Source organism: Megalops cyprinoides, chromosome 23 (genome assembly GCF_013368585.1).
Source record: "Megalops cyprinoides isolate fMegCyp1 chromosome 23, fMegCyp1.pri, whole genome shotgun sequence".
NCBI classification, from domain to species: domain Eukaryota; kingdom Metazoa; phylum Chordata; class Actinopteri; order Elopiformes; family Megalopidae; genus Megalops; species Megalops cyprinoides.
Genome location: NC_050605.1, coordinates 11,622,708 through 11,637,573, shown reverse-complemented (window position 1 = coordinate 11,637,573; position 14,866 = coordinate 11,622,708). Strand labels below are relative to the sequence as shown.

Sequence of the window (14,866 nt, the reverse complement as noted above, 5' to 3'; positions counted from 1 at the left end):
ATTTGAGTCCTTTTCTATCTGCAGTCAAAGGCTATTAACTCCTTGTCAGTCAGGATGCAGACAACATCACTCTAAGTGAAACTCTTCACTAAGATTTCATATAAGACAAAATGAACTGTAGATATTTCTTCCACCTCTATCATGAAACTATCTGTCAAAGGCAGACGACTGGGGTGACATTCACACACTTATCTGCATTGAGCAGAGCAGAGAGCACTTAGTGTAGCAAGACTCCCGACAGCACATTTCACTGGTACAAGCTGAAGACAAACGTCAGCGAAAAGTGATGACTCATTGGGCTTGTTGCTTTTGTGCACAAAGAAATCTGTGATTGGGCCAGATGTTTCACAAGGGTCACTTAAAGGAAAGTGTTCCCCATGTGTAAGGAAAACAGCACCAAGATCATTTGTTTTCTGTACCATATTGTACATGGACCGACTGAGCTACATAGCAATTCACAACATTCTGAAGAATGTGCTTCTACAACAAAGAATACTGCCTGTAATGTTTGACATGACCCTGACTTTAACTGAAATACATAAAAGAACCCATACAGCTGTATTACAGTTAACAGTTAATGTTTATGTAACTCTTTACCCCAAAGCAGCAACACTGAAGTAACATTTGTTACCCGGGATGCCCTGCATCAGTTGCTGTGCTGCATTTTGTCATGTTACATACAATGAGAAACACTCTATGTACACAGTATGGGCTAGCCTGTTGCCGGCAAAAGTGTGGCAAAGCCAACACGTTATAGGAGGACAAAGCTAAAACTTGCTTAGGAGTATGAACACGTGCTGAAGTGGCAGAGACAGTTATCAAATCATTTTCCCCATCATCAGAGAAAGTCTCACTTATTTTTTGGACTTCAGGTGCAAACATGCTGTTTTATTTGTCCTTCTGAGGCTTAATCCATTCCAAAGAAGGCTGCATCTCACCTAAACATAACTCCAACCACTTTCTCTGCCTCAACGTATCCAATTAGTTAATTACCACTACTCATATATACCTATTTCCCAAAATGCACTGCAGTAAAATATTTCTGAAGTAGAGCGCACATGTACAGTCTTTAGCAGTGAACTATGCAGAAAATAAATCACAATAAACAGACAAAGATAAGGCAGTTTCATCAGTCCAAGAATAATCCATTTCTGATTACCTTATGTGCCTGGACACAAAAGCAAAAAGAATTCAAATTACTTCACCCCCACTTTTAGATTAAGAATTTTTTTTTTAGAAAAAAGAGCAACTGAGCAATGCTATATCTGTAAAGATGAACATTAAAACTTCTTTATTAATATTTTCCGGCCACAACGATAAAATTTAACAAATGATCACTATAAAATGTTTGTACCTCCATCAGCTGTACAACCCATACAGTATCATTAAAACTGGCCGCCAAGTGTAAACCCCACTACAGCGTGGTGTTTTCAGCAGCTTTTCACCAGAGGAAAAAAAAAAAAAAAAAAAACATTACATACATATGTACACATCCACACTGAATTCTCTGCAAATTTCACATATGTACAGAACAGGTCATTACGACAGAATACAAACAAGTGTCTGATTTGTTGCTTTGTTAAATGAAGTGTCGTTTTAAAGGCCTGAAAGTTGACAAACAAACAGCCAAACTCCCAAAAATGGTGCTTAACTGTACCCAGACTTTGCTCCCGTTATTGTTGCTCAGGTTAAATATGGACTCACTGTAGACTTGCACCCACTGGATCCGACTGTGTCCAGCAGCAAAAGACCAGAGACGTGCTACATTTTTCCCAAAATGGTGAGATGGTTTCAGAGGTAAGCAATAGGCCCAAGTCTAAAGACCTCCCTCCACTGCTTTCCTTTTCCATGACTTCCTGCTGATATGGCCCTTGAGTGACAATTAAAAGTGGCTTGGGTGACTCTTCAGATACAAAAGATAAAATACGCTGGCTACCTTTTCCTCATGGCCACAAACGTACAAAGGAATGCACTTTGGTACATACCAAATGCCCTGGATTTTTAAATCACAACAAGAATATATCACAACAGTCTTGAGGTAAAATCTTTAAAAATAGATGATTTTTTGTTGTCATGAATGAATGAAGGATATGTGACCTCTCGAATGGTTTTGATGCCGCGTCAAAAGAGATTGCAGTTATGAAGTCACTTTTCACACTGTGAGAAAAACCATGATTGTTTTCACTTGCTGCTATCTTTGTGATGAAAGTGGCACCAAAGCTATCCTCATCACAAGGGACTGAGCCTCAACTTCCTGCTGCTGCTTCCTCCCAGCCTCATGGATTGGGGGGTTTTCTTTGGGCACTGCTTTAACACTTACACCTTACTAGAGGATCACTATGTATATAAGGGTCATTGCTGTAATTGTCAGTAAAGAATGGCATTGATAACCAAAGGCACATTGTTTAAAATACCTAAGGGCACAGCTCTCCCCATTACTGTGAAGACACAAAAAACAACAAAAAGATAAAAGCCTTTTGTTGCTTGTGAGTTTGTGTGAATCTGCTGTAGGCTGTGAACGGGGTGGGTTGGCAGCCAGCAGGGCTGCGCCAGTGAGCACTGTTTGCCTGCATACTGGGCTCTGTGCCATCCAGCAGCAGCGGTGGTGGTGGGGGGGGGGGACCACGCCCGTATCACTCCCTGACAACTCACAACAGGGAAGCTCCACCCACCTGGCCCACCTCCTTTCCTGACTCATTGGCAGGCATGACTCAAGGGATTCCATTCCCTCTGAATAATACAGGAGTCTCGGAGTAGTGGCAGATAATGTTCTCCTGGATTACATCACTACAGCAGAAGGCTTGCCCCGTGGTTACCAAGCCAATACAAAACATTCAGGCCTCTGGCTGTTTTCATTCGTCCTCCTTTTTCTATATATTAGCTCTTAAAAGATCAATAAATAAAACAAAAAATTCTACAAAGCTTTGAAAACAAATTAGTCTCTAATTACTCCGCTAAAAAACCGGTGTCAAAATGCTACAAAAATGGCAGATTCCTTTATCCTTTAAATTCAAGCTCGATGGGATCTTTGAGACAATGCACATATAGTCCACTGACTGTCTGCAATGACTACAGTGAACAGAGTAGTCCCCTCTTTGGGGTGGACAGAAAAGACGATATGTGAAAGAAAACTGAGAAATCTGAGGGTATCAAAAACAACCTTTTCTTCATCGGTACCTGAAACAATCTTTTGGCCTTGCAAAGGAACATGCTCTTAAGTATTTTAACTCTTGCCAAACATTCATGGGCCCATTCAATAGCATGCATATTACTGTGTTAGATGCAACACCATGCAGTCTAAATCAGTTGCTAGAGTCAACATGTGAAACTCATTCACAATGCTGCATTTGACAACATTAAGAGACTCCACTCAACTACACCATTACCTCCATCACTTCTGTATAACTCTATGAGTTGAGCCTCCTTTGAGACAAAACTTACATTTGACTTAACTTAAATTCAAGTGTGTGAAGTGCTATCCCTCCAATAGGTCTATCACTTCAGATATGAGTCTCTACCAATCATAATACTTGAATTCTGCCACCTCTCAGTGTTCCCTTATAGGCCTCACTTTCACAGCAATGAAGTGTTTCATTCAAAGTTGATCTATCTTCAAATCTAGATCTATCATAGTAGCACTTCAACCACCAATTATGGAGCAGTTTTCATAATAGTGCTAATAACAGTGCACTAGTAACAACTATTGTGTCCAATAGGTAGATCTTTTTAAGATAATGAATCTACCTTCCAAAAGAAGGTAAAGCACCAGTTTGTTTTCAATTTTCAAACAGTGTAACTGTTCTTCCTGTTTGTCCTGCATCTGAGGCGGCTCTACCACTGAACAACAACTAGGTAAAGATGATCAGTCACATGACAGCCTGATACATCAGTACTCTTCCACCTCTATGGAAAGATGTGAATTCATCTTTCTCAGCTGCCTTCAGCTGTGACTGGTACAGGTAGAGTAGGCAAATCTGCATTCTCTCATCTTCCCTTCTGCTCATAAGGAATGTCAACAGAATTTTATGCACATACCACATCTGTTATGTAAATGTTCTAAATTTCATTTTTCCTCCTCTGTCAACACCTTCCTCACCCGGCACTCACTTCAACACACTCTTTCCCTTTTATTTGCGTTTCGTCTCACTTCCTTGAGAGAATCACCCTCTATGCACACAGAGACAACAGCATCCTTCAAGTCAGCTAGAAAAATGCAAACAAATTCCATAAAATGTAAGTCTTTGCCCTATCCATGCCATATAGATGATGCAGGCCTGCAACATTGAGGTAAATGACCAAACGTTGTCAGATTCTTATGAAGCAGACACCATCATTACTTTATTGTGGCCAGCCACTCTATCTGCCTACGCTACAGTGCAGAAGTGTTAAAACTGCTTGGGCTTCATAATATATCCAGCCAGATTGTATGAATGTTGGCAACCTGCAACATTGCACACAGTCCTGAGATAAAAACCTAAGAGCATTGTTCCCTTTCATGCTGCCAGTTCGTTACATTTGAATGTCAGTTTGAAATTTTTTGCAACATAACAGTGCTACAAAAGCCAACAATTATGCATAAAAAAATCCAAATCTAAAACCTTCGAACTTGAGTGACGCTCAGCAGTGGGGGCAACTGTGTTCCATTTTGCCTTCCATAGTGCCTTCAGACATAGAGCATCTCCTTTTAAAAAAAGGAAATCACTGGGACTAGGCTTGTAACGCATCAGAGTTCAGCTGACCAGTTTTGGCAACACTGTCCTTTGCTGTATATTCCCGTTGGCGTCAGTCATCTGCGCCAGGTTAGTCCTCAGCTTGGAGCCTGAGCCTGAGTTGGGAGGTAATTTGGAAATCGACGTTATAGCACCAGGGCCCTCCGTGATCCGCTTCACGGAGGAGGTCTTCTCCCCGGCGGGGGGTTTTGGCAGGCGCCTCCGCAGCCAGGGGTGGCGCAGGGCCTGGCTGGGGGTCATGCGCACAGCGGGGTCCCACTCCAGGCACTGCTTGAGGAAGTCCAGGAAGAGGGGGTCATCACAGCCCTTGAGGGCCGTCGCCCACTCCTTGCTCCCCGGGGTGCCCCGGAGCTTCCCCCGCCGCGAGCGGCCCCCTGACAGCGACGTGGAGCCGTCCGGCAGGGTGGTGACGGTGCAGTACCTGGGGTAGCCCTTGGAGCTCACAAAGTTTTTCGCTCTTTTGGATCCGTCCAGCAGCTTCTGGGAGGGCATGCCCAGGAGCTCGATGATGCAGGCCAGCTGGTCCCCTTCGTCCTCCCCCGGCAGGAGGGGGTACCCCGTGAGTAGCTCCGCCAGGATGCACCCCAGGCTCCACATGTCTATGGGCATGCCGTAGCGTGAGCCCAGGATCACCTCGGGAGCCCGGTAGAAGCGGGACTGGATGTAGGTGTAGACGCGCTGGTGCTCGTAGCAGCTGGAGCCGAAGTCGATGACCTTGATGCCGCTGCGGCCCTGCTGCTTGAGCAGGATGTTCTCGGGCTTCAGGTCGCAGTGGATGATGCGGTTCTTGTGCAGCGAGTCCAGGCACTGGAGGATGGAGTGGGCGAACTTGCGCACCAGCGGCAGGCTGAAGCCCTGGAACTTGTTCTTCTTGATGAGCTCGTAGAGGTTCATGCTGAGCAGCTCGAAGGTCATGCAGATGTGGTTGCGGAATGTGAAGTTCTCCAGCATGTGGATGACGTTCATGGCCGCGTCCTTGTCCTGCTTGCGCAGGTGCTCCAGGATGCGGATCTCCTCGGCCGCCTGCCGGTGGAAGCGCTTCTCGTTGCGCACCATCTTCAGCGCCACGTGCTGCTGCGTCTTGTGGTCGTAGGCCTTCACCACCTGGCCGAAGCTGCCTTTGCCGATCACCTTGAGCACCTCGTAGCGGTAGCCGATGTGGTCGTGCGGCACGTGGATGTAGGAGCCCTGGTCATCGTCGTAGCCGGCGTTGTTGGAGCCGCCCACCACGCCCGGCCGCTTCTTGGCATTTGGACCTGTGAAGTAGACCTCGGGGTAGTTGAAGATCTCGTGGTGCTCGAACGGCGTCAGCTTGGACATGTACTGCTTCATAGCCTGCTCCGGGGTCATGGGGGCGGGCTTGGGCTTGCCATCTGACGATTTAAGGGAGGAGGAGCTGGCCTGCCGACACTGGCCGCTCTCCTGCTGTCGCTCCGGCAACGGGAGGCTTGGCCGGCCCACCGGTGTCAGCCCGTTGGGCTGCGTCGTCAACACTGTCCGCTTGTTGCTGTTCTCCTCGAACAGCTGCTGAACGTTGATCTGCTGGTGGCTCCCAACGTGCAGGTGCTCATTCATTGTGTGCTTATTGCCTCCGAGCTGAAAACAATGACAGAAACCACAATCAGATTGGCTGCATTTTAAACTTCTTTTCAAAAACCTAAGCAGACACAACAAAAGGCTGGACTCAGAGATCAATATTAATGCATATCAATGTAACACTGAATTTTAAAAGACTGGAAGATACTGTCTTTACTACATGAAACTGGTGTGTGAAATTCATGTCAGAAAGGCCATCTGCTCAGTTGGTCAATAATAACACTGGGCTTAAAAATGGGTTATGAAGCTTTGAGGAAATGCACAAATGCAAACTTTCCACATTCTAGTCATGGTCTCATCTGTGTGGATATCCTGGGCTTAATGTTAAATCTGTTGATAAATTAGCCTGTATCACACATCTGACTGACAGCTGTGGGAGGGGAGGAGCCTCCTGTCAGCTCTGGTCAGACTGAGACGCTTGAGGCAGGTAGTCCTCTGTGGACTCCTCTGCTAGCTGAAAGCCCGTTTCGCAACATTGCTGCAATCGATGAGTGCGGTGAGCTGAGCATGGGTAAGTGGCTGTTACTTTACTCACTCACACTCGCCATGATCACAGAGGAAGTAGCAACGATAACACAATTCTAATTCACTTGCTCGACCGGTTCTCTCAGGACAAGAAGTGCCTACCCTGAACACGAAGACCAACACACAATTTATGTAAAGATTAGCATTGGTTTCAAAAACAAGCTTGAGTAGCGAGAGGTCATTTGCAGACTAAACGGCAGCAGACGGTAAGTGGATTTTTCTCAAGTCTTTTGTGGAGACGGTGCTGTCTCAGCTCACAGGCAGATTACTGAGCCTCATGCAGTGCGCTCTTCGCCAGCGCGTTAAGTCCTGTGCAGACCTTATGATCTCACAGCCATAAATATGCCTCTGCTACTCTCACAGTACCCCAGTGCCAGTGACACAGTGAACTGCATGTGCATAATTCAGTTTGGAGTTATGTAACCAGTCTAAGGGGATTGGGCCTTCACATTTGGAAAGAATCCTGATCTTTCACTGAAAGAGAATTCTGTAAGCCTCCTCGCCTAAACAGAGTACTTTTTTTTTCTTCTGTGGTCAAGTTTTATAAATTAAAAATACATTATCTTGGATTCATCTGAGCAAGCAGAAGTATCCCACACTTCTTTCTTGGGTGTCTTTGTAACACGACAATCATTACAACTGCGGAAAACAGAAGTTTTGAAACAACTATTATGGAAAAAAAGCATGCACTTCCTGTTTTGATGATTCTCCAACTTCCTCTTAGATGCTAGTTTCCTTGATCCTGTGATTACCTCTGCATCTTATTTTCACTACAACATCCTGTTGCTCCAGCCAGAGCTCTACCCCTGTTCTGTCCCTTTAGAGTTTAATTACTAAAATCCAAGGCTTGCAAATGTTTGTTTCTGCTAGGACAGAAGTGCTTTTGCTAAAAATGTCTTAAAACACTGTGATTTATCTGGTCTCTTTCATTTTGCATTAAAGAGTTACTTGATTTACCTACTGTGGCCTTTCACTGAACCATGTGTATTTTCCTTTATTTTCCCATATTAAATCAGGGTTTGGATGCATTTTCTTATAATTCACTTTATTTAGCCTTTTCTCCCTTTTGATTCATGCTTGCTCATGTAAATCTATAAACAGTGAGGCTGATTACAAAGCAAGACTCAGACTGGGAAACCAATTCAAGATTCTCACTTTCAGTTGATTTTTCATACTAGGCCTATACTAATCCCTGCACCATCTCTTCCAGGGGGGTCTGCACCCCTGTTGAGGGAGAGAACGACACAAGGCTCACTCAGGTGTTTCTAGCAGTTGTCCTGTGAGACAAAAATGCAAAGGCCCCCCCACACATCAATTACCAAAGGGCTGTTTCTCGTCCTGGCTCCATGATACACCATTATCACAAGGGCTACTCTGTGCAAAACACCTTAGGCTATACTCTGAGAAAACAAAACCAAGGAAATTTGATTAATTGGTTCAACCAAGAATGTAATATCCTTGTGAGGGTCACTGACACTGACCAAAAACACCTTCCTTGAGATTAATTTTGAAATACTTAAGACTTTTTCCACAAACCCAAATTACAAAGTTTGAATGAAAAAGACAAAACAAAAATGTTAATTTAATTGCACAGCATTTGGGTTCTTTTCATTCAATGATGAATTTGGAAAAGCAGTGATTCAAATTTTCAGGCCATACATTTGCATAGGAGCAGGCCTCAACTCTCCATTCAACTGTCTGAATTTAAAGTAGAACCGGTGAAAGTTATCAAATGTACCTGAATGGATATTCAAAAGGAACAAGACAAATACTATAGCTACATTGCCACAACCCTGCTTTAAGTCAGGTAAAGAAGGCATGTTTAACATGTAAAAAAACGTACAGATAAATGTAAATTTATATATATATTATATATATTTTTTTTTCTTCTTCCAAAATGGTAGAGCCGTACAGCACAGGAGGTAAAATGTGTATGGTAGTTGTATATAAAACAGCAAAAGTGCAAGCATCAGCATTCCATACAAAGGCCAGCAATGCTGTTCATTTACACACAAATGCATTATAACTACATAAAGTTTCAATTATAAAGATGTTCAGTAGCACTTAAACAACAGACCTGATCAGTTTGCACACTACCATATTGTGCTATATGACAAGGGTACACTGACAGCTACAGCAAGTCAGAGGAAACTAGGCTTACACCATTTCATGCCATGTAATGTTGCCTCTACGCTATTTAATGTTTGCTGTGTTGTCTCCATTCTTATGCGGGTAATCTTATTGTAAGAGACTTGCTTCCTCTGAAACTGATCATAATGCATCCTGGCTCGGCAAGGCCAAGTCCAATCAAACCTCCTTTGCTTTGTTTTGTTTCTTTAATTTGTGTGTTTGGCAGACACCTTCAAGTCAAGACAGCAGTCATGTTCTAAACAATGCAATCATCACTGTAGACAAACTGCACTTGTAGGACTACAAAGTCAGGTCCTAAGGTTCTACAGCATGGTTAGTAATACTCAGTCAGGCACATAACTACTTGACACATAATAAAAAATTTCTAATTTTAATTTCTGTCCAGAGTGCACAATTAAGTATGGTATCCAAAGCAGAGACCTCCTGGTTCTAAGTCCTGTTCCCTTAGCAGTAATCCACCATGCACGGCTCTGCCATTTTGAATCATTAACTCAGTAAACAGATGAGCACTGTGGGAGGACACCTTGACAGACAGCTGTAGAGGACACAACTGGAGCCAAACAAAGACACGCGCCGGCTCTGGGAGGGCGGAGAGGCACGACAGTTATTTGAACAGCCCTCACGTTGCTTGGCCTCTCCTAGTTCCTCTGGTAAGGTGCTGCAATGGGTGGCTGCCTCCGGCTGTCACAACTGTCCGCACCATGTCCCGTTCTCACTATGCAAATTGACCCCCCTGACCGCTCACGCGAGGATGATATTACCTGAGATTTCGGCCTGAAAAACCTGAGGTTAACCGAGGACAGCTGCTAGCAAACAGAATGACTGAGGGGAGCATGAGGAGAGAAGCAAATATTTTCTCTATTAGGGATGCAAACACGAATGAAAAACAGAATGACCCAGCCCATTTCAAATGTTAAACAATCGCCAGATAACCAAGCACATTCATTGCTGGTCTGTTATTACATTTTACACATGACCCACTCATGCAGCTTGATATTTTGGGAAGCAGCTCAGATTCAGAACCTTGGTCAACGCTGCTATGGCAAAGTCAAGAGCTCAAACCTACAAGTTCCTTTTTAGGAATCTAGTCTAGGTCCCCAAATACAATGCCATACTTTTGTACAAACCCTTCCCATAACTACATATGCTTATCACCTAAAACACACTCCAAAGCGACTGAAAGGGACTACAAGGTTGACCACTCCTAATTCCTGACACAACAGCTATCACACCATCTATGAGTGCTGCAGTAGCCAGCATGACACCGGTGCTCAACACTGGCATTTACTGCAGTCTTTCAGTCTTGGAGTTGACCTTGCCACTGCCTCAGTCTGGTACTCTTGTGCCGGTTGTATTCAGAGGGGCACTGGACAAATATAAATTTAATACACTTCAACAGCTGGAATTTGTCCCATGGATTCAACAGAAGTAAAGCATTTCATGAGGACATGAACTACTTGTAACACCTCCCAGTTAATGGGTACATTGAATCTTTCCTTTTGTTCTAATCTTTTTCCTTGTGCTTGTCAATTTTGAATCGACATTTTTGAATGTGGGTGTCAATTTTGATTATGTATCCAAAAGGCATAAATTCAGTTATTTTATCAAAAAATATTATGCGACACAGAAACTCGTACTTGACAAGTGATACCATTCACAATGATGACAAGATTCACTCAGTACAATTTTTCACTTCTTAAGCTTTAGTTCAGATAACCACAAGGAAAGTACAAACTATCACATCTAAGCACCTAGAAACGTATTCCAATTAGAACACATATCTGACCATTAAAATAGTTCCTTAATATTACTTCCCTTTCATTCAGCTTTGAGGAACTTGTTTTTGCTGAAAACACACCATTTTGGACACCAAAAACAGAATCAAATGGACCAGGAGTGGAGGAATTCAATTCAGACAGCAAAATATTCTGTGAAACAAAGTAGCCTCCATTAGAGGAAGTGGCCCAAGCCCATTGTTTACTCATAACTACCAAAGCTTTACACAAGCTTTTTCAGAAATTGAATGTTAAAAAGCATGAAAAGGCTTAATATGTGATTAAAAAAATGACATATATGCTTACCACTGTATTTCAGACAAACAAAAGCCTGAATTAATCCAAATTCAGAGTGTATTAGTGTATTTGTGTATAGTGTGACACTGATCGAGAGACTCCAGAGAGATACTTTGGTAATTCTTCTGCGTAAATCTTTTATTATTAATATCATTATGAATGTTTCTTGACTTATATTTCAACAAACAGGCTACTTGCTGTTAGTTCAAAATGCATAGATGCAAAGTGATTATGCAGAAATATCTTGATATAAGATGGCTCAACGCCTACATAATGATTTCCAAACAGTAATGTATCTGAAGATCGAAAAATGTCAAATAAACATCACCGCTACATGTGCGTTACACGGTCCTGAGTGTCGTTTTACCCATCCCCCACTCGTATTTACCATCAATCTAAAGACATGTTACATAAAGATAATGACTTTTTCCAAGAAGCCACGCCATTCGCAGCGTGCATTTCCCATATTCAGCATCAAACTGAGCAGTCAGGATACACATAACGAGTTCTGATTAACATTGGTAGCTAGAGTAAGTTAAGTGTTTTATTTTTATAGTGTACAAATACATGTGACAGTGCACGGTTTTGGGAGGAAAAAGTCACCCCTGCCCCCAACACCTGATTTGGAGTGACGAAATCAATGCAGCTGTACAAGCTCTCACCCCAAAACTACGCCTCACGTGATGTGGCTCTGACAGCTTGTTAAAATAACCACGAAACAAAGAACGCTTTTAATGTACGGAAGTGAGGGGCCCCTAAAGATCTAAACAAAAATGTGACTAAGGATTTCCCCCCTGCTTTTCGCCAAAACCGGTGTCATCTGGCTGTGAAACTGAACCGATTGGATTTAATCTGGAATAGCTGGGTAACCTATATAGCTGGACTATGCGGGCTATTTTTAGAACCTGTTGGACTAAACAGTGATCTCCCAAATTGGTATACTTAGCTTGTATAAGCCATAGCTGCAGCATACCGTAAGTGTGTTGGTGTTCCTGAGGGGAGGTAATGTGACGGGTGACGGCGAATCGGTCTCTGCTCCGTCCCGTGGACCCCCAACACCGATTCCGGGGGAAGACTGTGGCTGGCAAACAACCTCACCCCCTTTGCCTGCGATTCAGGAAAGAAAAGCATGCAATTCGTATATTTTACGTAACGTTACTAACACATATTTGTTTTCAAGGTTGACTATAATGTAAATTGAACGTTAAATACAGACCTGGCATTAGCAGCACATATAATCATATCCTTGAAAGGCACCGGGGTAATTTTAGGCGTAAATCCCAGTAAATTACAGCAATGCTTTCCGTCAATCTCATGTCACAAGTCACTTGCAAACAAAAAGCAAATTACAAAAAAAAGGAACACAAGAAGTCCGGATCGATGGCTGTGGTGGTAAGCTACAAAAACTAAAAAAGCACTATAATAAAAAATCAACTCAATGATACAAGCCTGTGAATTTAGCTGGGCGCTTTTGGTTGCACAAAGGTTTCAAACTGAAGAGACCGTTTTCTGGGAAACATCTGCACGTTCTTTCCCCATTTCCATGTAGACAATCCTAATGATATTAAAGGAAAAAGAAATGGACAATGTGTCCCTAAACATTTAGCTAACTAGCTACATAGCTAGCTAGTCTACCTATGATAGCCAATCATACCCAAACCGCACAAGGAAACGGTGTAACGTTATTTAGCGCTAAATGTTTCGCTGATCAACAAACCAATGCTGCATACAGTGTATCAAGTCCAGTCGAGACAAGTTTAGCTCATGGTTACGTCAAATCGGCGACTGAAACCGTTCGGAAAATGCATAAAAAAACGATTTCTTTGCTCCAGGCTCCTAGCTCCTTACCAGTCGAGTAGACGGCAGCGCAGGGTTTCTTGGTTAACATGGCCGCTGGAGTGTCACACACAGAAAACCCCCTTCAGATTCTCCCTCCTCCCCTTCCACTCTCTGATAACCAACTCTGTTACTCCTGTCAGCCACATCAGACGTGGATTCTCGACCTGTGCCACAAATGTTAAGACAGCTTCCACCACCACCCTAAATTATTCCACCATCGCCTGGAAACGTACGAGCAAACAAAAATATAGACGTCAATGGTTAAGGAGTCCGTAAGATGAAAGTCAACATAACTCTGGACACTGACAATCGCGACATTCGATCATTAACGGTCGTTTTCTCCTGTACACACTTGACAATACATGATCAGACATTTCTGGCTACAGGTGACTTCCCTTTCTTGCCTCTTTAAACAACTCTACCGTGTCCGCTCCCTCAATATTAAACATGAAAGAGCGGTTTGGTCTTGTTGCTAAAATAGACTAAACTCACGATGCAGGGCTCGGCTACCCGAGGGATATTACCGAGATGATTTAGTACCTGCTCAGCATCAGGTAGTGATCTTCGCCTCTAATGTTTGCACAGCATCCACACAGTGCCGACCGACGGTTGGCTTTTGCAGCTGCAAGGAGCGTTCGTTTGATCACGACTCTCAGTGGACTCAGTGCTTAAAAACTCTCAAGTTTTTAAGCAGCATAATCCAACCCCCATCAACAAGACTGATAATGATATTTGATTGAAATTAATAGGCTGTTTGATTTATAAACAGATATAAGACTAAAACAGAATAAATAAACGTTTATCGCTGTAGTCGGAAATGGCTCTATTATTTAGCGTGGTTCATTAGTTGGTACTGAAACTCTAGACTCCAACTTGATTTATAGCCTATTTTGACTCTTACAGTAGGCTTACACGTCTAGCTACATGCACTCTTTTTTTACACCAAGTAGCCTACTGCCTCTACACCGCTTATATAATTCATTACACATTTTTTGAAATCTTCCAGTTTCCTATAGTGGTTATGCAGCCATTTCAGTCATGGTATGGTTGCCACTACTATTAATATGATTTACATTATTTATCCGTGAGAAATTAAATACGTGGTCCACTAGAGGGTACACTACAGTCTGTGCTCCCCAGACATCTCCTCTAGCCTTGTATATCTTCTGCGTTGTCCCATGCTGATGCGGAATACATACTCCTGTTGTTCAAATTTTATTATGTGTTGTGTAGAACGTAAAGACCATTTGATGGTTTAAACTGGAACTGGATTATTATTATTATTATTATTATTATTATTATTGTTGTTGTTGTTGTTGTTGTTATTATTATTATATGTCTAAATGCATCCTCTGCAGTCAGACACCTTAGAGATACTAGCAGACTCCTTTTATCCATCAATACCAAAACTGGTTATCATTATTTCAATTCTTTAAATGCATTATTTCTGCAATCTCAAACGTTCTTTCTTCTACTGAAGACAGTTTGTATTGCATTTTATGGTTGCACTAATCGCATCTGTATGACTTGTGCACTATAAGTAATGAACTTTCTCTGTTCATGTATCTGTACACATCTTTATGTATCTAGTGTGTGTTGTACGTTTTCCTGGATAATGTTGTCTGTCAAAAAAAAAAACAGTAGTAGCAGTATAGTACATATTACTAATAAAATAAAAATGATTAAGATCATTATATATAGTATTATATAATATCATTGATAATAATGTTGCCAGACAGTACTTACTCTTTTTCAATTACTCCACTGTGTTGGACTGTACACGTTTATGTCAGGCCTTACACTAAGGAATACAGATTTTACATTTACATTTACATTTATTCATTTGGTTTGGTTTATGGTTTTATGGTTTTAAAGCTAATTGGAACTTTCAGTTCTTGGGTTGGCTGATCAAACTCCAGGGTCAGCAGTAATCATACACCTGCTAAAATTACC

The 14,866-nt window shown here is 42.5% G+C and overlaps 1 protein-coding gene across 3 annotated transcripts in view; it reads right to left on the bottom strand.

Moving 5' to 3' along the window:
• Positions 1-13,505, bottom strand: part of LOC118770509 (dual specificity tyrosine-phosphorylation-regulated kinase 2-like) — a 31,953-nt gene extending 18,448 nt beyond the window's left edge. Inside the window, exons 1-4 of one of the 3 annotated variants that reach the window (XM_036518230.1) lie at positions 13,454-13,505; positions 12,923-13,134; positions 12,048-12,181; positions 4,740-6,326 (exon numbers count right to left, since the gene is read on the bottom strand). In XM_036518230.1, coding sequence (XP_036374123.1) covers positions 4,740-6,326; positions 12,048-12,181; positions 12,923-12,962 — 1,761 coding nt within the window. In that variant the 5' untranslated portion in view covers positions 12,963-13,134; positions 13,454-13,505. Of the gene's footprint in view, positions 1-3,768; positions 6,327-12,047; positions 12,182-12,290; positions 12,873-12,922; positions 13,135-13,453 lie in introns of those variants that run through there. The other 2 variants (XM_036518232.1, XM_036518231.1) reach the window with 2 other exon arrangements.
• Between the last annotated feature and the right edge of the window lie 1,361 nt (positions 13,506-14,866).